The following is a 26,658-nucleotide window of genomic DNA, read 5'->3' as shown; positions in this document are numbered from 1 at the left end:
TTCTGGGCCCTGGGTGTGGGGCAAGGCAGAGGCGGTTAGGGGCCATCAGGCCATCAGGGGAGCATTTAGGGGTGATCAGGCTGGTAGGGGAGCAGTTAGGGGTGATCAGGCAGGCAGTCAGAGGTAGTTAGGGGTGATCAGGCAGGCAGGCAGAGGTGGTTAGGGGCAATCAAGCAGGCAGGCAGAGGTGGTTAGGGGCGATCAGGCAGGCAGGCAAGCGGTTAGGAGCCAGCAGTTCCGGATTGCGAGAGGCAGTCGTACATCCCCTGAGGGGTCCTGGATTGGAGAGGGTGCAGGCTGGGCTGAGGGACCCCCCCCTCCCTGTGCACGAATTTCGTGCACCAGGCCTCTTGTTTGTTCTATAAAGATTTTCTCTCCCCTTCATCCCATCTGTCTCCCCACCATTCTCTCCTCTCCAAGCCAGCAAGGCCTCCTCTGCGGGACTGTTGTGCTCCTATTTTCCAGATTCAAGGCAGGTGCATGTGAACACTGAGATCACATTGCATCCTTATCATAGAGGCTGGGGCGGGGGTGCTTGGAACTGTGGTTCCTCTCTTTCACTAGAGATCTGAAATCCAGGGTCTCCACACCAGGGAGAAGGTACTTTGCAAATGAGAAGGAAGAGGAGCAGGTAGCATATGAACATTTTTGCCAAAAGGAGAGCCAAACTAAATTCTTCAAACAGAAAAGACATCCCTGTGCATTCAGGTGTTGCACCGAGTGCATCGAGCACAGAAAAGCAAACCCCTGCCCCATAATCAGAGGTTCCTTAGGGGGAGAGCTAACCACCCAAGGTCATCCTCACTGACTCTTTCTGCTCCAGACCTGAAGCCCCGCGGCGTGGTGGTGAACATGATCCCTGGGCTGCCGGCTCACATCCTGTTCATGTGTGTACGCTATGCAGACTCTCTCAATGACGCCGGCATGCTCAAGTCCCTCATGAACAGCACCATTAATGGCATCAAGCAAGTGGTTAAGGTAGGAACTACCTTTGACATTGGCCCTTGGAATTATAGGTCCTTTAGCAACATCTGTGGGGATGACCAGATGCCCATCCTTCACCTCCTGGCTTTGGTGAACCACATGATTCCTCGAACCAGTCTGAGGCCCAATCGGTGAAAGAAGCCAAGTTGTTAGGAAAAGACAAGTTAGGTCAGGGATCCCCAAGGGTAGGAATCTGCCAATTGACCTTGAAGCCTTACTTGCGAGATTATAGCCTCGTAGCCACCACCCCATTATTTCTATCCCTTCAGGGTGTCAGAGTCCCGGCTATAATGTAAGAAGTGTGAAAGGTGAGGAATGGGAAGGCCTGAAAAATTACTCATCTATAACTGTCCTTTCTAAAACTACATTGTACACCCTTAGTCCCAACTCAGAAACAAAGACGAGCTGCATGCTAGTAGGAAGCAGTAAAATATAGATCCAATATTTTCATTCCCCTACCACATGGGGAGCAATGTTTGATGTTGGGATATAATTGAATTTTTAGTTGCAAAAGGTCCTGTCTCACTTTTAGTAAAACATATGTTCTAGTAAAATCATGAGTAATTAACTCCTATTTTAAATATCCTAGGAAAAGAGAAGAATAAAAGCAGTGGATGCATGAGAGGTTAGAGTAATTCTTCCCTCGCCTCCCAAATATTTTGCGCCAAGAATTCATCAGGAGTTAAGAGGAGAAAATTAGCATTTGTTTGGTCCTGGTCCTTTATTGTCTTTGTCTTCACAGCAGCCACCAGAGTGTCCTAGGAAGGGCCTCCCATATGTGGATATTTTCCCTGTCCATATTTTCATAAATGGGGTTTTCTTAGGACACATTTGCATTGTATCCAGGATGCAGGCACACAGTATGTGCCCCATCTTGCTGCTCTGGAATGTTTAAATATTTAGAAAGTGAAAGATGCATGACACGAGGAGCATAAATACTTTCCCACCAGCATCTTCTGTCTCAGCTTCCCCAGCGCTCCGTCCTCTGCTTTTGCTGTTGCCAGTGCCTGCCCCTTCCGCTCCGGTGCACAGCACATTGAAGCAACCCTCCCTTGGCCCCACACCCTTAGCCACGGGGCCTTTGCCTCTATCCCCCTGTCCCCCCGACTGCCAAGAGCGTTTAAACTAGTGCTCTCCGCCAATTCTCCTTTTCATCCCTTGCCATCTGGCTTCTACCCCTATCACTCCACAAAAAGACCACCGGTAGTTCCTCTTGCTGAATCCAGTGGTATTGCTGTAATTCCTATTCTCCTTAAATAGAAGAAGCAGTAGCAACATCTCTTTGAACACCTTGTACCTCGTCTTTCAAATCCCAGGACTTCCCCAGTGTTCCTTTCACCTCTCTGATCACCATACCTCTGCCTCCTCCGTTGTTCCTCTTCGTCCTGTCCCATAAGTGGGGGTGTTTTCCCCAACAGTCCTGGATCCTGAGCTCTTGTCTGTCCCCCGCTTTCAAGGAGGACCATCCTCCCACTTCTCTCAGGAGGTTTTTTCAGCTGCCCTGGTTTCCCATGGTCCCTCCATCCTCTAAGCACAGTCTACATCCACTACATGGGCAATCAGCCACCTAATTACTGTGTCTCATATGTTATGTCCATCCTCCCAGTGGAATGTGAACTTTGGAAGGCAAGGCCTGAGATTGACATTCCGCAGGGTCCGATTTAAGCTTCAAACAAGTAACCTGCTAAATAACATAAGGGCCTATCATTATAGCACAAATTTAATAAAGACTTTAGTGAATAAAAGAGGACTCCATTTTGAGCAAAGACACTAACTAACCAACAGGTAAGGTAAGTCTGATCTTGTTCAGAGGCACCAGTAATCACCAACTCCACCGTTGTCTTTTCTTGTTTTGTTTGTTTTTTTAAGGAGCATTTAGAAGACTTTGAGATGCTGTCCTTTTGGCTTTCCAATACTTGTCATTTCCTCAATTGCCTGAAGCAGTACAGTGGAGAAGAGGTAGGGATGCTCGTCTGCTCAGTGTTCTGTGCCTTGACTGCCGGTCTATAACCTCCTCCTGAGCCAGAGCTCACTATGGGGGTAGGAATTGGGGCAGCCAGCTCCAGGGACAGCCTCTGCCCTCACTGGCTTTCTGGCCTCCTCCTCACCCAGGAGGTCAGCCTCCTATCACCAGGTAGACAGAAGTGACAAGCAGAAGACTTCTAAAAGGAGGCTTAGACTTTGGGCATGGTACTGAGCCTCAGTGTCCTTGAGTTTTAAATCAATGGGGTAGACTAGATGATTTTTAAGTTTCTTTCTGATTGTGAAATTCTGAAGTTTTCAGTATTAGGTCTCTAAACTACAGCCTTTAGTTCAACATGCCTGTTCCTTCAGAGCTGTTCTCTATAAAATTCTGGTTGTTCCTTCATAGTCTGTAAATCCTTGGCCATTTTGAAGGGACTGACATCAGAAAGGAGTTTTCCACCTTCAAGTATTCACAGAGCAGAATTTCATTGATTAAATAATAACAAAATGGCTTTTAGGGTTTTTACTGCTCTCCAAAATAGTTGCACCATTTTATAAAGTGTCTCATTCAGTAGTGTATGAAGTTTCCAGTGTCTCAGACCTTCACCAACACTTGGTATTAACAGACATTATTTACCAAGATCATGGACATAAAACAATACCTTGTTGACTTAAATTGAAATTACTTGATGCCAATGATATCAAGCATCATTTCATATGCTTATTGGTCATTTTGGTTTCCGTTTAAACTACCTATTTACATCTATTCTTTATTTTTTTAGGGGTGATTTTTTTCTTATTTACTTATAGAAAAATCTTACATATTATGGATAGATTGTGGTATATCTTCTAATTTTATTTATGGAGATCTTTTTCATACACAGTTTTTGAATTTTTATGTACTTAAATCTATCCTTATGTTATATGTTTCAATAAACTCTTCCCTACCCTGAAATCATGAAGATATTCTCTTACTTTCTTCTAAACTCTTACAATCCAAATTTAGAATTTAGAATTATGCTTTTACCTATCCCAAATTGGTGTGATTAGCTATTCTACATTAATTTGCGAGGTCATGATCACATATCTTCTTCCACATGGATAGCCAATTATCCCAATGAAGAGAAAGTAAAACAAAATATAAAAGTATTCCTACTGGAACTATAGAACAAAGGAAGAAATAAGTAAAGAAGATCCAAGCTCTGACTAAAGGAATGCCAAAGTGTGTGGGGAGGAGAGGTAGAAAGGAGAGGGGAGACACAGATCATCCATTTAAGAAAAACTTGCATCTACAAGGCATTAATGGGAAAGGATATTATATTATACAACAGCATTTACTTTTTGATCCTATTTTTGCCCCCTTCGGCCATGTACACAATGTTCTTTCCCCTGTCTGTTTTTCAGTTACTATATTTTTATTTCTAAAACTGTAATGGTTCTTTTTCACCTCTGCCTTTTATCATAGTGTCCTATTCTTGTCTTAATGTTTTCCTTTTATCTCTTGGGATATGTTAAACATATTGTATTCATCTGCTTGGGATGCTATATACAAAGTACCATAGACCAAATGACTTAAACAACAGAAAGTCATTTTCTCACAGTTCAGGAGACTTAAGTCCAGACCAAGGTGCCAGCAGGGTTGGTATCTGGTGAGACTCTCTCTCTCTCTCTGGCTTGCACACAGCCACCTTCTTGCTGTGTCCTCACATGGCCTTTCCTCTGCATGGGGGCGGAAACAGATTGAGCTCTTTAGTGTCTCTCTTATTATAACACTAATCCTAACAGATGAGGGCCCTACTCTTATGACCTCATTTGACCTTAATTACTTTCTTAGAGGCCCCATCTCTAAATATAACCACATAGGAGGTACAGGCTTCAACATATGAATTGGGGACCAGGGGGAGGCATGAACAGTCAGTCCCTAACACACATTTTATAATATTTCAGAGTAGTCTATAACCTGTAATTATAAAGTTGTGAATCTCATTTATCTACTGTCCTCTTTTAGCAGTTTGTATCCTTGGGTGCTTTGCAGGTTTTTTCTGTGAGCTTCCATGGGAGTGGTTTTCTACTGTGGTTTACAGGCCTGGGGGCACATATTTGTAGGAGTGATGTTTAGTTAATTATACAACATAAGTGCTACTCCAAACATCAAGAACCTTTTTGATACAAATCAGACATTAAATTGTAAAGTGTGGGAGTATAGTAGAAGCAGATTATGACATCATTAATAGAGATAGTATTTTCATTTCATATGTGTCTATATTATTTTAATATTTATATGCCCCAAATTACTTTCAGGAATTCATGAAGCATAACAGTCCACATCAGAACAAGAACTGCTTGAACAATTTTGACCTGTCAGAATACAGACAGATTCTTAGTGATGTGGCTATACGAATATATCATCAGTTCATTATCGTAATGGAAAATAACATTCAACCAATAATAGGTAAGAAAAGACTTGATAACCAAAAATATTTATAGTAACATTGAGGCCTTAAAAAATAAATCAGGTGTATGGTTACAATGTGTGGTTATAAAGAATATAATTTCTAAAACCAAGAAAACTTAGTTGTGTATATGTGTGCCTTTTAATTCTTTGTTTGCTTGAAGCAATTCCATATGTAAAAGTACGTGGTTCATAGTTTTTTCCTGTAAGAGCGATTCATCCGGAGGGGAAAACCTTGGAAGAACTGCAGCTACTTACATGGCTAATCCTGGGTCTTAGACACGTGTTTCTGAAATCCTAAAGTCCGTCTCAAATTCCTATATCCTTTCTTCAGTTTTCTGAAATGTAAATACCTTAAATGGTCCCAGACCATGAGCTATCATGCTAACCTGCTCCCATTCCCGCGATTTTGAAAGAAGAGGTCTCCAAGCCTAGCCAGGGGCTGCTGCCCTGTTGTAAACAGCATCTGTCCCATCCACCCTGCAGCCTGTGCTCCCCAGGCCTTGAGTCTATTGCTTTGTCACAACTACACCCACTACTAAGTCTTGTGGAAAATGTCACACCTCCTGAAACAGACACACAGAGCAGTGAGAAAGTCCTCTGGGTGTGCCCCCTGCAGTGCCGGGCATGCTGGAGTACGAGAGCCTGCAGGGCATTTCTGGCCTGAAGCCCACGGGCTTCCGCAAGCGGTCGTCCAGCATCGACGACACGGACGCCTACACGATGACCTCCGTCCTGCAGCAGCTGAGCTACTTCTACAGCACCATGTGCCAGAACGGCCTGGACCCCGAGCTCGTGAGGCAGGCCGTGAAGCAGCTCTTCTTCCTCATCGGGGCCGTCACACTCAACAGCCTCTTCCTGCGCAAGGACATGTGCTCCTGCCGGAAAGGGATGCAGATCAGGTAAAACCCAGACACCACCACTTCCTCATCAAGTCTGACACACACTCCGTTCCTCCTTCCCCGAGAGCTGCAATGCCAGGGGTAAGGGGCACGGGGGAACATGACTCTTAGAAGCTTAGAGTGTCTGCCATCCACTGCCCAGACCGCCTCCCATCACTCCACACTGTGCTCATTTGAGCTGTGGCAGAGTGGCTTTAACTGGGAACTAGTAACCCTGTATTTTAAAAGCCTGCCTTCTGTGGTTATCATACACTCACCCAGGGTTTACTGACCACCACCTCTGTGAGCAGCACTGCCTGGTGCAGGACAGAGGAAAGCAAGGACAGGGCTCTTCGCCAGACATAGGCATCATAGATGTTTAGCAAGTGTTTATTGAATGGATGAATGAATGGGCAGAGGAATGAACTTACAGACTGCTACCCTCGAGGGGTCCCAGATTGGAGAGGGTGCAGGCTGGGCTGAGGGACAACCCCCCACCATGCACAAATTTTGTGCACCGGGCCTCTAGTGTGTGTGTGTATTTCAGAGACAGGGAGAGGGAAAGAGAGAAACATCAATGATGCATGCCCCCCTACTGGGGATTGAGCCTGCAACCTGGGTATGCCCTGACTGGGAATCAAACCATGACCTGGTTCATAAATCGGTCGACACTCAACCACTGAGCCACACAAGCCAGGCTGTGGTTTGTTTTTGTGAACATTCCATGTGCAGTTGAAAATAATTTATATTCTGTGGTTGTTGAGTGGAATCCTATCTAATAAAAAGGGAATATGCTAATTGACCCTCACACCACCACAAAGATGGCGGCGCCCACAGCCAATAAGGAGGGATATGCTAATTGACTACCCCGCCCTCAAAGATGGTGGCGCCCACAGCCACAGGATGGTGGTGCCCAGTCCCCTCAGCCCCAGCCACTCCGCACGCCTGCCTCCAGAGTCCCCCAGTCCCCTCAGCCCCCCAGCTGCCCAGGGCCGGCCTGAGGTGCAGGCAAGCCTCAGATGTTGGCTGCCCAGCTGCCCAGGGCTGCCCAAGGCTCAGGTAACCAGGGCCGGCCGAGGCTTGCGCTGCTGGCAGTGGCAGCAGCAGAGGTGTGATAGGGGCGTTGCCTTCCCCTGATCGCCAGGTCGCCTCCCGCCCCTAAGGGCTCCCGGCCTGTGAGAGGGGGCAGGTCAGGCTGAGGGACCCCCCCACCCTCTAATGCATGCATTTTCATGCACTGGGCCTCTAGTGTTCTATAAATGGCAATTGTTGATGGTGTTTTTCACTTCTATACAGGGCGGGGAAAAGTAGGTTTATAGTTGTGAGTACACAAAACACAAAACAGTTTATTCCCCCCACATCTCATTTGGATATCATTTCCCTTTTGCCTGAGGAAATTCTTTTAGTAGGCCTTTTAGAGCAAGTTCACTGGCAATTATTTCTCTTAGTTTTCTTTTACCTGAAAATGTCTTCATTTCACCTTCATTCCTGAAATATATTTTTGCAGGCTTTAGAATTCTGGGTTGACAGTACTTTTTTTCCATCACTTTAAAAATGTTTTACTTTATTCTGGCTTTCATGATTTCTGATTAGAAATGCACAATCATTTGAATTATTGTTTCCATACAAGTAATGCATAGAATTTCTCTGATTGCATTCAATTTTTTTCTTTGTCTTCAGTTTTCCACAGTTTGATTATGATGTGTCTGGGTGTGATTTTCTTTGGGTTTACCCTCTTTGGGGGTTCCCTGAGCTTCTTGAATCTGTAGGTTTCTACATTTCACCAAATTTGTGACATTTCCAGCCAGTAATTTCTTCAGATACTGTGCACCATAATTTCTTCTTTCCTTCTGAAACTTTGATGATATAAATGTTAGATCTTTCATTATTGTCCTCTGAGTCCCTAAAGTTTGGTTCATTTCTTTCAGGTGTTTTTCTTTCTCTGTGCTCTTCAGATTAGATAATCTCTATTGATGCCTTAAAGTTCACTGGCTGTACCCTCTGCCATCTCTATTCTGCTATTGATCCTATTCAGTGAGTTCTTTTATTTGTTATTGTATTTTTTATGTCTAAAATTTTCATTTTTTAAATATCTTCTATTTCTTTTCTGAGACTTTCTATCTTTTCATTTATTTCAGGATAGTTTGTCTTTACTTTTTGGAGCATTTTTATTATAGCTTCTTTATAGTCTTTGTCAGGTAATTCCAACATCTGTGTCATCTCAGAGTTGACATCTGTTGATTATCTTGTTTAAATGTGAGTTGAGATTTTCCTGGCTCTTTATATGCCAAGAACAGATAATTCTCAACTTATGAGGGGTTACATCCTGATAAACCCATTACAAGTTGAAAATATTGTAAGCTGGAAATGCATTTAATACACTTAGTAACCTACAGAATATCATAGCTTACCCTAGACTACCTTAAACGTGCTCAGAACACTTACATGAGCCTAAAGTTGGGCAAAATCATCTAACACAGAGCCTATTTTATATTACTTTGACTATCTCATATAATTTATTATAAATATCACTTCACATCATCGTAAAATTGAAAAATTGTAAGTCAAACCATCATAAGTCAGGGACCATCTGGTAATTCTGAATTGTTCCCTGGACACTTCTAATATTATACTATGAGACTCTGGGTCTTTAAGTCCTATGGAGAATGTGGATATTTTTATCAGATAGTCAACCCATTTGGGTTCAAGCTGCAAGTTCTGAGTATCCCCTGGGGGCTGTGGTTCCCATGTCAGCTCATTTTTCAAAGTCTTTGTAAAGCTATTTAGTTCTGTCTCATGTATAACACACAGTGGCCAGACTGAAACTTGGCTCTTGCTCTATCCCATAGTTTAGTCCTCAAATCTGTATGTGCTATTGAGGGTCAGATCCATGCGTGGGCTCAGGGGTGCTCCCAGGAGTTCATAAACAACTTAAAGGGGTCACTTTCCCAAGCTCCTTCCTCTCCATAACCCCCCCTGGTACTTTCCAGCTCCCTACAGATCCCCTGTTTGCCATCCCCCCTCCAACTGAAAATGGGGGCTTTACTTTATTTTATTGATTTGTTTGTTTATTTATTTATTTTTTTAATCCTCACTGAGGATATTTTTCCATTGATTTTTAGAGACAGTGGGAGGGAAAGGGAGAGACACAGAGAGAAACTTCGATGTGAGAGAGACACATCAATTGGTTGCCTCCCGCATGCACCCCAACCAGGGCCAGGGATCGAGCCTGCAACCGAGGCATGTACCCTTGACTGGAATCAAACCTGGGACCCTTCAGTCTGCAGGCCAATGCTCTATCCACCGAGCCAAACCAGCTAGGGCTGGAGGCTTTACTTAACTTGCTGTGTGGCACAATTCCTAGAAATATCCCCATCTGGGGGCCAGGTGGTGGGAGGATAGAGCAGTGGGAGTTCTTGGACTATAGCTCCTCCAGTTGCAGTAACTTCCCTCCTCTCAGAGTTTTAGGTTTCTATTGGACCCTTTGCCACCACTGCCTGATATCACCATCTGATTGTTTGGGGATTGAATATGACAGAATGAAGAAAAGGAAAGACAATGGAGAACAAAGAAAAATGGGAGATTTCCACCCTCTCTCTGAGCATTAGGACACCTCTCTTCAGCTCCTTGAGCCGAACTAGATTCCTCCCCCTGAAGCTCATTGTTGGCCTCAATGCTCACTACTAAGTTTCAGGCTGCTTTGAGTTCAGGCCAACGAATAGCAGGAGGGAAAAACTGGCAAACTCACTATCGAGTGGAGATACTTCAAAGTCTGGTTTTCTTCCCCGATCCACCTGCTACTGTTCACTTTTCAGAGTCCCCAGACAGCTGCTCCAGGAATATGCAGGCTTTACAGCTGCATTTGGTGGGAGAGGCATAGGGGGGGGGGTGCTTTCTCCATCGTACCAGGAGCCAGGACTCCACCATAGACTTCTGAGCAGGAGGATTAACATTTCAAAATTCAGATTTAGAAAGTGCTGTGGCAGGATTACGATGGATAAGAAGGGGTGAAATGGGAGGCTCATTAGGTATCTATTGTAATAAGAACTCAAACTAGCAGGACAAAATAGACAATGAAAAAAAATGGGGGGATGAACCAGTGCAAGAAATGTCATTTCACTCATTGCATTCCTGCGGAATACACTAATTCAGCATTAGCGTCTCAGTGTTATAACCAGAGAGAGGAATCCCTATCCCCTGATCACCTAGTTCAACACTTCCTTTCTTGAAACATTGATATGTAATTTATCTGCCATGAAGTTCACCCATTAAAAGTGTATAATTCAATAGTTTTTGGTATATTTACAGAGTTACACAACTGTCACCACAATGTAATTTTAGAACATCTTCATCACTCCAGAAAGAAACCTTATACTCATTAGCAGCCACTCTTATCACTACCCACATCCCACCTCTCCAGTCCCCTCGCCCTCAGCCTACACAACCATGAATATATTTTCTTTCTCTATAGATTTGCCTATTTTGGACATTTTTATAAATGGAATCATAAAATATATTGTCTTTTGTGACTGGCTTTTTTCACTTAGCATAATGTTTTCACAGTTCATCCATATGGTAGCATGTGCTAGTTCCTCATTCCTCTTCATTGCTGAATAACATCCCATTTATGGATATAGCACAGTTTGTTTATTCATTAGTTGGTCATTAGTTGGTAGGCATTTGTGTTGTTTTCATTTTTTGGCTAAATTAAAAGCTATGGCCTGGCCAGTGTGGCTCAGTGGTTGAGCATTGACCTATGAACCAGGAGGTCATGGTTCCTTTCTAGGTCAAGGCACATGCCTGGGTTGCAGGCTCAATCCCCAGTAGGGGGCATGCAGGAGATAGCCAATCAATGATTCTCTGTCATCATTGATGTTTCTATCTCTCCCTCTCCCTTCCTCTCTTAAATCAATAAAAATATTATTTTTTAAATTAAATACTATGAACACTTGTGGACAGTTTTTTTGTGTGGACATGTTTTCCGTCTTCTTGAGTGCATATCTAGAAGTTGAATTGCTGGGTCATATGGTTCTTTTATGTTAAACATTTTGAGGAACTGCCACACTATTTTCCTTAGCAGCTATACCATTTTACATTCCCACTAGCAACGTATGAGTGTTCTCAGCATTCATTTACCCAGAGAGTTGAGTAACTTCCCAAGCTCACACAGTGGACTGGTGAGACGAAAACCCATACTTCTTAACTCGTAAATCTATGATAATTAGTGACAGAAAGGAGAATTAAAAACTCAGCGGACTGAAAGAAAGCCTTCTGCCCATTGAAAATGTTCTGCCAATTTAGGAAAAGAAATTAGTTTTCATACCAATGTAAGTCTTCTCTTCAGATACCACTGTTTTTTCCCTTTAATGATTTGCAAGTCTATTAGTGACTATTTTAATAGATTACTTTATAAATTATTGCAGTCACTATATTTGGCTCAGATTTTCCCACAAAGTTTATAGCTGTAATAGTCCCTCACCCTAGACTATCATGTTCCTTAGAACCAGAAATCATGGTCCTACACCCTCATATTATAAATGAAGAAACTGCTGGACTGTGATCCTGGTCTCAGTGTATTCTCAGGACATACTAGGGGATTCGGCACCCTCCCCTAACATGTCCTATATGGATTGCCCACTGTCTGCTCCTTTGGCTTTTACTACAGGTGCAACATCAGCTACTTAGAAGAATGGCTTAAAGATAAGAATTTGCAGAACAGCTTGGCCAAGGAAACTTTAGAACCTCTCTCTCAGGCAGCCTGGTTGCTTCAGGTCAAGAAGATCACAGATAGTGATGCCAAGGAGATCTTCGAACGCTGTACCTCACTGTCTGCTGTGCAGGTAACCAGGCTTGCTGAGTGTCTCCCTGATCTTCACTGACAGACCCTATCATTGGTGTCAGCATTCCTGGCCTAGCCAAACATGGAGTGCACCTGAGTCTCTGTGTGCTTTTTGGTAGCATAGTATCTCGCATAGCCCACCCTCTTATCTCATAAACATTTATTAAATACTAAGTCCAGGCCTCAAAAACACAAAAGTGCATATGACATATTGCCTACGCACTAAACTTACAAATGTGGATGGGGGCAGGAGGCTGGAAGAGGAGAGTTGTCTGTCATCTAATTGTGTGATTTGTCTTTGCTCCCTTCAATGCACTTCTCACCTTGTTTCCTTTCCTTGGAAAGAAATAACACATGGTTCCTAGAGCCAAATCCTATATAATAAAAGGGTAATATGCAAATTGACCCTAATGGTGGAACTACCGGGAACGACCGGGTGCTATGACTGCACTGACTACCAGGGGGCAGATGCTCAATGCAGGAGCTGCCCCCTGGCGGTCAGTGAGCTCCCACAGGGGACGCTCCACTCAGACACAAGCTGGGCTGACGGTTGTGAGCGCAGCGGTGGCGGTGGGAGCCTCTCCTGCCTCCACATCAGTGCTAAGGATGTCCGACTGCAGCTTAGGCCCACTCCCCCAGGGGGAAAAGGCCTAAGCCATCAGTTGGACATCCCCTGAGGGTTCCCGGGCTGCCAGAGGGATGTCTGACTGCCAGCTTAGGCCTGATCCCCCGGGGAGCGGGCCTAACCCAGCAGGTATACATCCCCCGAGGGGTCCCAGACTGAGAGAGGGCACAGGCCAGGCTGAGGGACCCCTCCCCCAAGTGCACGAATTTTTGTGCACTGGGCCTCTAGTTATAGTATAAAAGAGCTACCTGTGGTTCCTAGCTGTCCCAGAACCACCAGAACCATTATATCACAGGCAGAGCTGTCTTTTTTCATGGTCTAACATGTCTTCTGTATGGTTTGCAGATCATAAAGATCCTTAATTCATACACGCCTATAGATGACTTCGAGAAAAGAGTGACTCCATCCTTCGTTCGCAAAGTACAGGTGAGATCCTTAAGAATGTGCCTTTTAATTTTTAATAGAAGACAATTATATTTAACTAGAGGCCCAGTGCACAAATTCGTGCACCAATGGGGTCCAGTGGGGTCCCTTGGCCTGGCCTGTGGGATTGAACCAAACCCAGCTCTCCAACATCCCCTGAGGGGTCCCGGATTGTGAGAGGGTACAGGCCAGGTCAAGGGACCCCACCGGTGCACAATCGGGGCCAGGGAGGGATGCGGGAGGTTGGCCAGCTGGGGAGGGACCGCAGGAGGGCTCCAGGGTGTGTCCGGTCTGTCTTGCTCAGTCCTGATCAGCCAGACCCCAGCAGCAAGCTAACCTACCAGTCATAGCATCTGCCCCTTGGTGGTCAGTGCACGTCATAGCGACTGGTCGACTGCCCCCTGGTGGTCAGTGCATGTCATAGCAACTGGTCGATTGTCTGCCCCCTGGTGGTCAGTGCACATCATAGCAAGCAGTTGAGTGACCTTAGCATATCATTAGCATATTACACTTTGATTGGTTGAACAGACGACCGGACAACCAGACACTTAGCATATTAGGCTTTTATTATATATGATTAACGTTCTAGAAATCCAGGATTAAAGCATATTCACCAAATAAGCAGACAAAGCAGCAGGAATTTTCCCTGTCAGGTTCCCAGTTTTCAAAACCCATGTTACCTGGGGAAAGGGAACAAAAACACCAGAGGTGACTGATGTTCTTAGTTCCTTCAGCAGGTCCTGTTTCTTATCAGCCTTTGAGTGCCAGGCAGGTGAGCAGAGGCTGAATGGAAGCAGAGACCTATGGACCCGTCTTCCTTGTTTTAATCCCAAAAGTTTCTCCCCAATGAACTAGGGCAGCAGTTTGGTTCAAGGATCACTGGGATCCTCAAGACCCTTCTGGGAGGTCTGCAAAGTCTCCCTTTTTCCAATTCCATATCTGTACGAGGCCAACTTTTTTTCTTATACTTCAGCCAAAAAAATGAATCATGATAGGTTGAATGCAGAAGCAGATCTGAGATTCATTCCACCTATCATATTAAGTCAGACATTTAAAAGATCTACAAAAACATAAGATAATACCACTTCTCACTAATCTTTTTTGTTTTAAAAATATAGTTCTTTTTCAATAAAAATATATAAACATGTGTTGGGTTTGCTCTTGTCATTTTATTTATTTATTTATTTTGCTCTTGTTATTTTAGTGAATGAATACATTTTAAGTTATTGCTTTAAATACTAATATGGTAAATATCAGTAGTTAGACCCATATACACGAAGGCTCTTGGAATCCTCAATAATTTTTAAGAGTATAAAAAGAGGTCCTGAGACCAAAAATGTTTGCAAACCCTTGAATAAAAAGAAACCACTGAGTGCAATAAAAATTTAATACTTGAGATCTATTCATGTCTGGGCTTGGGATTCTGCCATGAGAATAGTGAAGAAGAGAGAACAGATCGATTTAGTGGGAAGTTATCTTCTGAGTGAAACAGACAAGGAAGCATTCAGGAGAGCTGGTCTGGAAGTCCCGCCAGACCTTTTCACCTGGGAATCGTGCTGTTAAAGGCTCTCTGTGTGTCCTCCCATGGCCTTTTGAAAGGAGTGTCTCCCTAGAGAGGGAGTTTGTGGTGTTTTCCTTACTCCTGGCTTTCAGATAGCAGTGAAGCAGAATGCACACGTTTCCTTACTCACTTCTCTCTGGTTCTCATTTCAGGCTCTCCTCAACAGCCGAGAGGACTCCGCGCAGCTGATGTTGGATGCCAGCTATCTCTTCCAAGTCGTCTTTCCTTTTACACCCTCTCCCCACGCTCTGGAAATGATTGAGATCCCCAGCAGTTTCAAGCTAGGCTTTCTCAATAGATTGTAGCAGGGGAAGAGAATAAATGCACTTTTTCCTCAAAAGCTACACGAAGGTCAAACATGAGGGATGTGGCATATTAATTGGAACTGGAAATGCTCTAGAATGTGATTTAAGGAAGAAAATGAGAACTCTCCCAAATGGGCCACATCTCCTCTCGCTCACAGTGGTGATGTTGCCACTGTCATTTTACAAAAATTAACACACACCAGCTGTGGCCTTGTCTAGCTCTGGAATCCCAGCTGGCTTTTACTAGAATTCCTGGAAGCTCCCATTTTCTTCAGGTGTCTCTTGGTCTCCATCTACCTTGTGACAGGGCTCCACCCACAGGGGCGTAAGATCCGGGGACACAGTGTCTCCCAGATTTTCTAAGGTTCATGTGAAGCCTGGGTACATTTATGAAGTCACAGTGGGGTCCAGGGCTGAGTCTTCCAAAAGTCCCCTCACCCCATGCCTGTTTTGGGGAGAGGTGAGGAGTGTGTGGGGGGTGGGGGGTGGGGGAGTTCCCACTGACTCTTTACTAAAAATGCTCCTGCATAAAAAAAATTTATTATTTCAGACCCTTCTAATTTTTAAGAGAATATTCAATCTGAATGAATTATATGAAGTATTTTATGTATTTATCTAATTAAAACCAACATATTATTAAAGCTTAATTGCCACACCATTTTTCATCTCCTCCTCCAAAAGAACATTTCTTAAATTTTGTCTGCCAACACATTTGCCATCATTTTTTATTGTTTAGTATCTTTCACATAGTAACCTTTTTTAAAAATATATTTTTATTGATTTAAGAGAGGGAGAGAGAGGGAGAGAGAAATAGAAACATCAATGATGACAGAGAATCATTGATCGGCTGCCTCCTGCACACCCCACACTGGGGATCGAGCCCACAAACTGGGCATGTGCCCTGACTGGGAATCAAACTGTGACCTCCTGTTTCATAGGTTGATGCTTAACCACTGAGCCATGCCAGGCAGGCTCATACAATAACTTTTAAAAACTAAGTTTAAAAAGACAACCTAAATTATTTTCTCTATCTTATCAGCATTGAAATATGTTTTAAATTTTCTCATAAAAATAACTGAAGAATTATGTTAGGTCCCTCCTTTTGAGAAGTCTGTGTTTCCCAAGCTTTATGACTATTCCTTGTCCCCCGAGATATCTTAATTCCTTCCTTTCAGATCATAAAATGTCACTTGGTAAGCCCTCCTAGCCTGTGGCCTGCGGACCCAGTGCCCTTTGCAACACCCCAAGAATCCCAACCGGCCCTGCTGTTTCTGACAGTCACAGGCAAGAGGAGTGATTCTGTAACACAGACATGTATCTTAGAAGTGGAAGTCACACATGATTATGAAGAAACATCACCCTACTAACATGGAATAATGTCTTTTCTTATAAGTAATTTAATTTAGTTCATTTAGATACATGTATAGGGAAGAAATGAAAAGTAGAACTTTGTAATATTTTAATCAATGAAATAAATTCCCATATGAATTGGGTCAGGTTCTTTTAATTGCTAAGAGATTATATTTTTCTTAAGTACACAAGCTTTAGTGCCTTTCTTTAAGGGTCATATCTTGCCGGGGCTGACCGTCAGCCCCTGAAGGACGGACGAACAGATTCCTCCGGCACAGTTTCACTGTGGGGGCGGGGGGGGGGGGGGAGGCTGAGGGACGGCCGCTGAAGGAGCCAGGCTGCCTCGGTTGCCTGCCTCTTAGGCTTTTATTGGAATTTTTAGCTTTAGATGCAATCAGTGGGGTGAGTAATCTTGGGAAGACACATGTGTTTACATTGTCCTCTAGGCAAGGGCATCCAGGGATTAAGCAAAGGATCCCAGTAAACACCCGGGGCTGCACATGCACAGGCTTGTTTGGAAAGGTCAAGGAATAATTAGGGGCTCCGCCTTCGACACTCCCCTAAGTCTCCCCTACGTCGGAATTCCGATAAACAGGGCAGGCAGCCTTCCACACACTTCCCTTTTATCAGAATGGCGTCCTTACAAACTTTCCAACCAAGTCTCGTGTGCTCCCCAACATCATCTCATACTATCGCATAAAACGTATATAAGAATTCTTAGAAAGGAAGAAAATATGCCCTAAGCCCTGCCTCGGGCCGCACCTCCGTGGGGCTCCCAGACTGCTGGGTTTGTGATCCGCACCATGCCTTCCCTGTGCCCCTTCCAGACCTTCCCTGTGCCATGAGGAGCCCATCGCCCTTCCTTTTCCTGCTCCCATAACTCAGGTTCGTGCCTGTTCTACAGCACTGACCCTCGGCTGGAAGCCCGTAACGCTGCCCAGTCCTCTGCTGGCCTGGCCTGTGGACCCTGGAGAGCAGGTCCACTCTCCCTCATCCCTGTTGCATCTTAATGCTGGGGAGGTGGGGGGGACTGCAGGAGCCAAGTCCTGCTGGAGGTGGCAGGATCGGGGTGGGTGGTGGTGGTCAGCCTTGGGAAGGAGTAGATCTTGTTTGGGGACCTGCAGAGGCTGAGGCGTGCATGCATGGGAAAGGGGGGAGCGGGGGTCCTCATCCCATAAGCTTGATCAGTTCTTCAAGGCTGAAGAGGGGAGGGGTGGCCAAAATTAATGAGGTGCTGGTGGGATGAGGATGGAGGAGGCAGGAGGTGCTGATGACATCCAGTCACAGGTGAATGTCAAGGTTGCCCAGGGGAGCAGGTCGTGGATCCAACCTGTGAACTCTGCCTCCTCAGAGGGCAGACGGAGAGCTAAGCTCAAGAAATTGGTCAGCGGGGGGTTCCGAGGGCACCTGGCAGCGGGGTGGGCAAAAGGTTCAAGGAGCGAGTGCCTGATGCAAATGGCAGCGAGTGCCCCGCGGTGCACGCGGGCTGCCAGTGGGCGGTGGAGCAGCTGCTGTAATGCCCAGCTAAGGGGATTAGGTGTGCTACAGCCCCTTTGCACCTTGGAGCTGGCGGCTCTAACTTCTCACCTTTCTGCTGATCAATTCCTAGTGCTAACTCTGTGGAAGGTATATATGTATTGATGTTAAATTAGAATACTTGGACTTCCGTAAGAGCTCAGAAAAGTGTTCAGGTATGTACACAGCAAGGTGCTAGCCGTGGTCTTTCTGTGTTCAGGTATGTACACAGCAAGGTGCTAGCCGTGGTCTTTCTGTGTGGCGGGAGCACAGGCGAGGGCTGGCGGTGTTTGTTAATCTGTATGTTCTAATTTTTCTACAATTCATGTGCATTTCTTTTGAAACAATGCTTTGTTTTTAAAATATATTTAGTATTGGGATCAGGGGGAAAGTTAATCATCTTTAAAATCATTTAATCAGTTTTAAAAATGGATCCAGGTTAATACTCTAAATGTCAACATAAGCCTCAGAGTGCAACTTATGGAATTGAAAGAGGTTTTTGACACTAAACATTAGTCACAGTGAGTCTGAGATACATCCAGGTTGTCACGTGTTCCATAGTTTATTCTCTTTTATTGCATATGTCATAAATTATTTATCTAGTCTACTAAATATGAACACTGTGTTTTTCCAGTTTGGAGCTATTATGAATAAAGCTGCTATGGCATTCTTCTTCTTTTTCTTCCTCCCCCTCCCTCCTCCCTCTTCCCTCCTCCTCCTCCTCCTCCTCCTCCTCCTCCTCCTCCTCCTCCTCCTCCTCTTCTTTTGTACCAATTTTTACTTTCCACAGCAAGAAAGGAGGTCCATTGTCCACATCCTCACCCACACTTCCAATTGTTAGTATTTTTCATTTCAGGTACACTAGTGGCTCAGTAATGATAGCACAGTGTGATTCTAACTTTGCTTTGATGACTAATGATGTTGAGCTTTTTATATGTTTATTGACCATATGAATATCTGCATTTGTGAAGTGTTTGTTCATATCTTTGCCCATTTAAAAAATAATTTTTACTGAGATATGCACAGAACAAAGAACTCGCCGTCTAATCCAGAGCACTCCCTTCACCCCAAAAAGGAGGCCCATACCCATTAAGCAGTCATTCCTGACCCTCTCCTCGCCTCCCTCTAATCTACTTTCTGTCTCTGTGGATTTGCCTATCTCGGACATTTCATATAAATGGAAACATAATTGGTGGCCTTTTGTGTTTGTCTTACTTCACTTAACATAATGTTTTCAGGGTTCATCCATGTTGTAGCACATTTCAGAACTTTATTCTTTTTTATTGCCAAACTAGAGGCCTGATGCACAAAATTTGTGCACTCGGGGGCGGGGGGGTGTCCCTCAGCCCGGCCTGTGCCCTCTTGCAGTCTGGGAGCCCTCGGAGGATGTCTCACTGCTGGTTTAGGCCTGCTTCCCGGGCCTAAGCCGGTAGTCGGACATCCTTAGCGTTGTTGCAGAGGTGGGAGAGGCTCCCGCCACCGCCGCTGTGCTCACCAGCCATGAGCCTGGCTTCTGGCTGAGCGGCACTCCCCCGGTGGGAGTGCACTGACGACCAGGGTGAAGCTCTTGCATTGAGCGTCTGCCCCCTGGTGGTCAGTGCGCATCATAGTGACCGGTTGTTCTGCCGTTTGGTCGATTTGCATATTAGCCTTTTGTTATATAGGATAACATTCTACTTTTGGATATACCACATTTTGTTTATCCATTCATCAGCTGATAGCCATTTGAGTTGTTTCCACTTTTTGACTTAAATGCTGTTACAGGCAAGTTTTTATGTGAACATGTATTTCAGTTACCTTGGGCATCTACCCAGGAGTGGCTTTGCCAGTTCAGATGGTAACAGCCCTGTTTAAGCTTTAGTGACTACCAACCATTTTCCACAGTGGCTGGACCATTTTACGTTCCCACCAGCAAAGGGTAAGGGTTCTTTTGCCCATTTTAAAATTAGGTCAATGAAGCATTATTTTGAAAGTAAAAACTGGAGATAGTCTATATATCCAACAATAGATTGGTTTAATAAATTATGATACTCCATAGTAGAGAATAATACTAAAGCTATTATCAAAAATACAGATAGATCTAAAGTACTGACAGAATAAGTTAGGTGAAGAAAACAAGTAGTGAACAGTCCTTTTGTATAGCTAACAAGGCTCTATCTAAGGCAGTCTTCAGCAAACTGCAGCTCACGAGCCATGCGGTTTGCCGCTCTGTTGACTAGTGAGTTTGCCGACCACTGCCTTAGGAAAAAACACTTAAAAAACATTTTAATAATGTGCTAATGTCTTTAACCTGAAGTCAAAACTTCTGGGTAAGGGTAATGCCTTACACAGTGGTCAGCAAACTCATTAGTCAACAGAGCGGCAAACCACGGCTCGCGAGCCACATGCCATATGTGGCTGGTGAGCCACAGTTTGCTGACCACTGATCTAAGGCATCAGCAAAGTCTGGAGGAATGTGCATCCATCTAAACAAGGGGAGTGAGTGCGGGGCAGGCAATGGGCACCTTCACTTTTGACTTTTTATCTTTGGCATTAATTCTTTTTTAAAATGTGGGAGGGGGCAATTTTTAAACCATATATTTAGGTGAAACATTTCAAAGAAATTTTGTGGTTGGTGTAGGGTTGGGGGAAGGTTTGAGAAGGTCTGTTAACTTTTTCTGCAGAGCAGCTCCCCATCAAAACTTGTTAAAATGGGGCATTTTAAAAAAAATACATTTTATTGATTTTTTACAGAGAGGAAGAGAGAGGGATAGAGAGTTAGAAACATCGATCAGCTGCCTCTTGCACACCCCCTACTGGGGATGTGCCCGCAACCAAGGTACATGCCCTTGACCGGAATTGAACCTGGGACCCTTGAGTCTGCAGGCCGACGCTCTATCCACTGAGCCAAACCGGTTTTGGCTAAAATGGGGCATTTTTATCGTGTCCTTGTCAAAATGCTCATTGAAGCATTTACTCTAGCTGTGAAAAGTTCCCTCGTCGTAAAAAATGATTATGACAATAAGTACAGTAGAATATACTAAAATTAAATCTAGCTCATGATATAAATACTAAATGAAAAACCTATCAGGATATAAAACTATAAACAGTATACATGAACAAATTGTCCAAAAATCTGTTCTTAATGTAAAAAGGGATCTCTCTGGACAATGGGACTATGGGTGGTTCTTTACTTTCTTACACCTTTTTTATTTTTTTCCAAACTTTCTACAATAACCATGTATAACATGTATGGTTTTAAAATACTATAATCTTTCAAATCTGGTTTGTAGCTTGCCCATGTTTAACCAGATCTAAAATGCTAGTTATGTGATCTAAGGTTGATATGACCAAAACTTGTGGTCTCCATTAAAATAAAGTGTTTTCCAAGAATATGCAATGACACGTGAAGACAAAAACACTATTAAACAAAAGTTGAAAGTTGTATATGGTATATAATTCTAATTTTTAAAAAGGTATACACATATATGTTTATGTTTTTTTCTAGTATCTTCTATGTTTATGAAGATACTAGAAAAAACATAAAATGCTATCAGAGGTCAATTATTTGTTAGTATTAGAGCATGTAAATGGTTAACTTTCCTTCTTCATGTTCTTTTGTTTCCAATCCTATATAATAAAAGCCTAATATGCAAATGGACCGAACAGCAGAAAGACCGGTGGAACGACCAGTTGCTATGACACACACTGACCACCAGGGGGTAGACGCTCAATGCAGGTGCTGCCCCCAGCCCACAGGCCCCAGGCCAGCCAAGACAGGTGACAGTGGAGGGCCCCCCAATTGCCCCACCAGTTGCCCTGCCAAGGGAGGTGTCCAGCGGCAGCGGCAGGATGATTGGGGGGCAGGCCTGGCTGGTGAGTGGGCGGTGCCACCCCCCCAATCGCCCCATCGGTCACCTCCCGCAGAAGGAGGCGACTTGTGGTGGTGGCGGGGGCTGGGGTTGGTGAGCAGGTGGTGCCAGGCCAGCCAAGGCTGGTGCCAGCGGAGGCCTCCCGATTACCCTGCCAGTCACCCCACAAATGGGCCCTGATCGCCGGCCCAGCCTAGGGACCCTACTTGTGCATGAATTTTGTGCACTGGGCCTCTAGTTATTTATAATGAACATAGGCAGCTCTTATAACTAAAAAATGGGAAGGAAAACATTGTCCAGATTTGGAATATTGACATTCTATTCTACTTCTAGATCTTCCTTGATCTTCCATAACTCCTAGCCTCCGTCTATTCCTTCTCCTCTTGGTTCTGGTTCTTCTCGCCTTTCATTCCTGCAGTTGCTTCTGGCCAGAGCTCATTTCCTCTTCCCAGAATTGATAACAGTCTCTTAACTTAGTTGGTTTTCCTGCTGTACATTCTGTCTCTGACCTACTTCTGGAAGCACTGATGCTGAAATAATCCACTGGACATTGCTCCCTTGCTGAAAATCCACAGCTCACCTTCCTAATGCTATTACTTGGAGTCCTCAGCACGACCTTGTGACTGCCCCCTGGGCAGCTTGGACAGTAGAGGGCAGCATCACCAGGGCCCCACCACAAGCCAGGCTCTCGTGGGCAGAACCTTTCAAGTTCTTTCACTCACTCGTTGTGGCAAAGCAGAGCATCTTCATGGTGCTAGCTTGATGGTAAGGGTTGTGGAGTCCCACTACATACAGATTCAGGCTGCACTGCTGACCTTGAACTCGTTTGACCCTCGGCATTTCCTCAGCTGTCGTACAGATGTCCTGCCGCCCTCCCAGGGTGGCTGTGAGAGGCCAGGGCTGAGCACGCTGTGGCTGGCAGGAGCTGGTTCCCTCTGTCCTCTCATCCTTTAGGGCTGTCCTCAACTCCTCAGTCACTTAGAGATCCCAAGAACTGTCCCAGCTGCCCCTTTGCTGTAGGAGTTCACCCCAACTCATGAAACCCCGTTCTCTCTGCAGCCCTGTGGTGACCTCTGCATTGTAGACATTCCTCTACGAGGTATCCCCACTGTCACCTGCCCCTCCAATACATCCCTCACAAATTTGGCTCCGTGGAAATGGTCAGACAAGTGCCTCAAAATATCTGTATAGTCAGGGGGTCATTTCTTTGAACCTTGGCGTGGCCCAGTCTTAGGAACACCTATTCAATCGGCATGGCCACAATGGCTGCCCCCGCCCACCTTAACCTCCTGTCGTCCATCTCTAGCAATGGTACCACAAACCCTCAGCCTTCCGAACGGAAACCTAGGAGTCATCGTAGACATCTCCCTCTCCCCGTCTCCACACGTTGCCAGGTCCAGCTCCTCCTCCTTCCTAATTGTGGTCCACATCCATCCCACAGCATTGGTTTAGCTCAGGCCTTCATGTGTCTTGCCTGAACTTTGGCAACAGGCTCCTCTCTGCTCTGTCCACATCTCCGGCCTCTCTCCCTCCTTCCTGCTGCTGCTGCTGCTATTACAGCAACTCCCAGGGCAGCATAACAACTCACTATATCCCAGCCTTGAGCTAAGTGCTTCCTGCTTAAAATCCCCCTGACAACCCTAGGAGGTGGACTTAAGATCCTCATTTTATAGATTAGCGAACAGAGATTCAGAGAGATTAAGCAACCTGCCCAAGCAGCAGGGCCAGGGTCCGCTCAGCCAAAGCCGGCACCTTAGCCACTGGGCAGTTTTGGTTCAACGTTGCCCTCCCTTCAGTGGCTTGGGCCAGTGGACTTCTGGGTGGAGAGGCAGGGACCCTGGGTCTGCGCTGTCACATGTTTAGTAAGGAAGTGGGATGCTGCGTTCCTGGCAGGGAGCCAGCATGCATTTACACCGACTCAGCACTGGTTGGAGTTAGGCTCTGCCATTTTCTGACTCTTTACTCCAAAAGTTCACCCTGAAGGGAGGAGTTGTTTTTTAAATTTCAAATTATACTCTTCATTACAACAATGCTTTCCATGTTGAGCCCCACAGAAATGATATTGTGCTGCAAAGATTACTTGTGTCCATGTCTGCAAGCTGCCAAAACAACCAGTTAAACCTAAGTTCAGAAGACCTATTGTCTGATGCTTCCTGATAGATAAGCGAGTTGGTGTTGACCCAGCACGTTGTAATAAATCAAAGGTTGCAGATTAACTGCAGATACTTTATCCCAGTGTAGAGGTCTGAGCAACCACCATGACGAGCTTTAAAACAGCGTTTTCTGTTGGCTTTTCTCACACACGCCCCTTCTCTCTCTCTCTTTCAGCTTCATCTTGCGTTAAAGATGTGTGATCAGACCTTTCTAGTTAACGTATTTGGCTCCTGTGACAAATGTTTCAAACAAAGGGCTCTGAGACCAGTTTTCAAGAAATCTCAACAGCTCAGCTACTGCTCAGTATGTGCAGAAATTGTAAGTGTAACTTTAAAAAATTTTAAATAGTGACCTATCTTAAAACAATGTCTAATGTGCGGGTCCTGTGACAGATAAGTTGCCACAGAATCAGTGTACACACACAAACATTTTCAGCGTGGCCAGGCTGGGTTAGGCAGAATAGCATGGGGGAGGGTGTGGGCTGGTCTCTGCCTCCCCGGGTTCAATCCTAGTTCTGTTCCTTGGTGGTTGTGAATCAACAAACTCACCTCCCTAAGGAGGTCTGTTTTCCCACCTGCACTGGTAAAACAGGAATAATAGCAGCTATCTCATAGGGCTTTGTGAGTATTAAATGAGTTCATTTGATAAAGGGTTTTAAACAGTACTCAGCACAGGATGTGGCCAATGACTGTTCCAGTGTTTTAGCTGGTACGCTTTTTTAGAGCTGAGGCTTTTCGCTTTTGTCCCCTATTAGTCTTCTTGGCAAGCAACCAAGCTAAAAGGGACACTGGCAAATCAACAGCTTGGGAGCATCTTTCCAAAGGCCCTGTGCCCTCTGCCCCGGGAACGGCTCTGTTGAGACTGAACCACACAGGGCCGCAGTAATGAGCACAGTTAAGCTGAAGGAAAAGTGCTTCTTGGACCTAAAACCCAACCTAAAACCCAAGCCTTCAGCAAGGGCTAGAGACTAAACATAAATCCTGACATTTTTCCCAAAGTACACAAAATCAATCCTCACCAGAGGTGGCTATGCACAGGTCTTATATTCGAATCTTTAATTATGGAAGATGTGTATTCAGATCTTGCAGAAAAAAAAAAATGTCCCGAGTATGACTGAAGCCCTAGGAATTAGACCAGAAGATTTGCAAAGCTCTGCTTTATAACGTGGCTGAGCCCAGCCGAGCCCCCATCTGGTCAAAAGTGGTAAAGCACTCTTCCCTCAAAGCCTAGCAGGAAATCCCCAATTATTAACACACTAGAGGCCCAGTGCACGAATTTGTGCACATTGAAAGGCAATTAGAAGAAATATTTTTGACGCCAGGGAGGGACCTAGGAGGTTGGCTTCTGGGTGTGTCCAGCCCATCTCACCCAGTCCCAATCAGCCGGACCCCAGCAGCAAGCTAACCTACCAGTTGGAGTGACTGGCCCCTGGTGGTCAGTGTGCATCATAGCGACTGGTCGAGCAGTTGGACACTTAGCATATTAGGCTTATATATATAGATAGATTTTAAAAATCCTCTTATCAAAAAGAGAAGAAAGGTGACTTTTACATTTTATCTAACTAAAGAGGAAAAGGCAATATTCACCCTCCTGCTTGTATTGTAACCCCTGACAGTGCTTTAAAAAATTATTCCCATAAAGTAAGTGGCACACAGGGAGGCACACAGGAAGGCACACAGGAAGGCACACGGGCTTGGTTTAATAACCCTGATGTCACAGAGTTCAGGCCCAGGGCAAGGGGCTTCTGCCTGCCGCACGTTATGTTCTAAACTTGACTCTGCAAATTGTCAAACTGAGGACATTCAATCCTGAAAATAAGCCTGCTTTCTGGTGGCCACCCTCCCACCCTGGAACAGTGCTCTTTATTAATCTAGCTCTTCTGTTATTTATTTTTAATTTTTTTAATATATATATATATATATATATATATATATATATATTTATTTATTTCAGAGAGGAAGGGAGAAGGAAAGAGAGATAGAAACATCAACGATGGGAGAGAATTGACTGGCTGCCTCTTGCATCTCCCCTACTGGGGATCAGCCCGCAACCCAGGAATGTGCCCTTGACTGGAATCGAACCTGGGACCCTCCAGTCCACAGACTGGCACTCTACCCACTGAGTCAAACCAGCTAGGGCCAGCTCTTCTGTTTTTTAAACAACTTTCTCCGTGGACAGAAGGAGCCCAAAATCCCAGAGGTCGAGTAATCTGGGACCTCATAGGTTCTTCCCAGCTCAGAGGCCCTGCCTGGAGATCGTCTGCAGGGGCTGTACCAGCTCTCACCGTAACAAGCACTTGGGGTTCCCACACAGTCAGGCAGCCTCCTTTGGCTGAGGAGACACCCAGATGACTGACAGCTACCTTTTATCCGAGTGTTTGGGAGTGTGTAGACAGCCCCCCGTGGGCCCTTTTCATGAATAGGGTCGCCCCTGTATCTCCACCACTGCTGAAATGTAGCAGATCTCCAGCTGCTCCACTTTTTAAAGAAGTAGCTAAAGCCAAAGTACAGGAAAGCACTTTTCCAGCTATTACGAGTAAAAGTCTGGTAGGCTTTCCAGACTGGAAGAGGTTTGGGATTTCTCTTACACAGAGAGCCTCCAGAGGAGATCACACACCAGCGTGAAGCACCGCTCATCCCAGGTCTACACAGATGGGCAAACGCACACAACCCACCAGGCCCAGGAGGTGCCAGCCTGAGAGGGCGAGGAGAGGATGCTGCTTGGATGACCCTGTGAGAAGTGTCCCATGCCCT

The 26,658-nt window shown here is 45.0% G+C and overlaps 1 protein-coding gene across 3 annotated transcripts in view; it reads left to right on the top strand.

The window, feature by feature from the left end:
• MYO5C (myosin VC) overlaps nucleotides 1-15,477 on the top strand; it is a 96,416-nt gene extending 80,939 nt beyond the window's left edge. For 2 of the 3 annotated variants that reach the window (XM_079769239.1, XM_079769241.1), the window contains 7 exons: nucleotides 824-978; nucleotides 2,854-2,943; nucleotides 5,251-5,401; nucleotides 6,021-6,303; nucleotides 11,948-12,122; nucleotides 13,092-13,172; nucleotides 14,883-15,477. In XM_079769239.1, coding sequence (XP_079625365.1) covers nucleotides 824-978; nucleotides 2,854-2,943; nucleotides 5,251-5,401; nucleotides 6,021-6,303; nucleotides 11,948-12,122; nucleotides 13,092-13,172; nucleotides 14,883-15,035 — 1,088 coding nt within the window. In that variant the 3' untranslated portion in view covers nucleotides 15,036-15,477. Of the gene's footprint in view, nucleotides 1-823; nucleotides 979-2,853; nucleotides 2,944-5,250; nucleotides 5,402-6,020; nucleotides 6,304-8,210; nucleotides 8,320-11,947; nucleotides 12,123-13,091; nucleotides 13,173-14,882 lie in introns of those variants that run through there. The other variant, XM_079769240.1, reaches the window with a different exon arrangement.
• Nucleotides 15,478-26,658: the final 11,181 nt, after the last annotated feature.

Source organism: Cnephaeus nilssonii, assembly GCF_951640355.1.
Source record: "Cnephaeus nilssonii genome assembly, chromosome: 4".
NCBI lineage: Eukaryota > Metazoa > Chordata > Mammalia > Chiroptera > Vespertilionidae > Cnephaeus > Cnephaeus nilssonii.
This window is presented reverse-complemented; position numbering and strand designations above follow the sequence as displayed.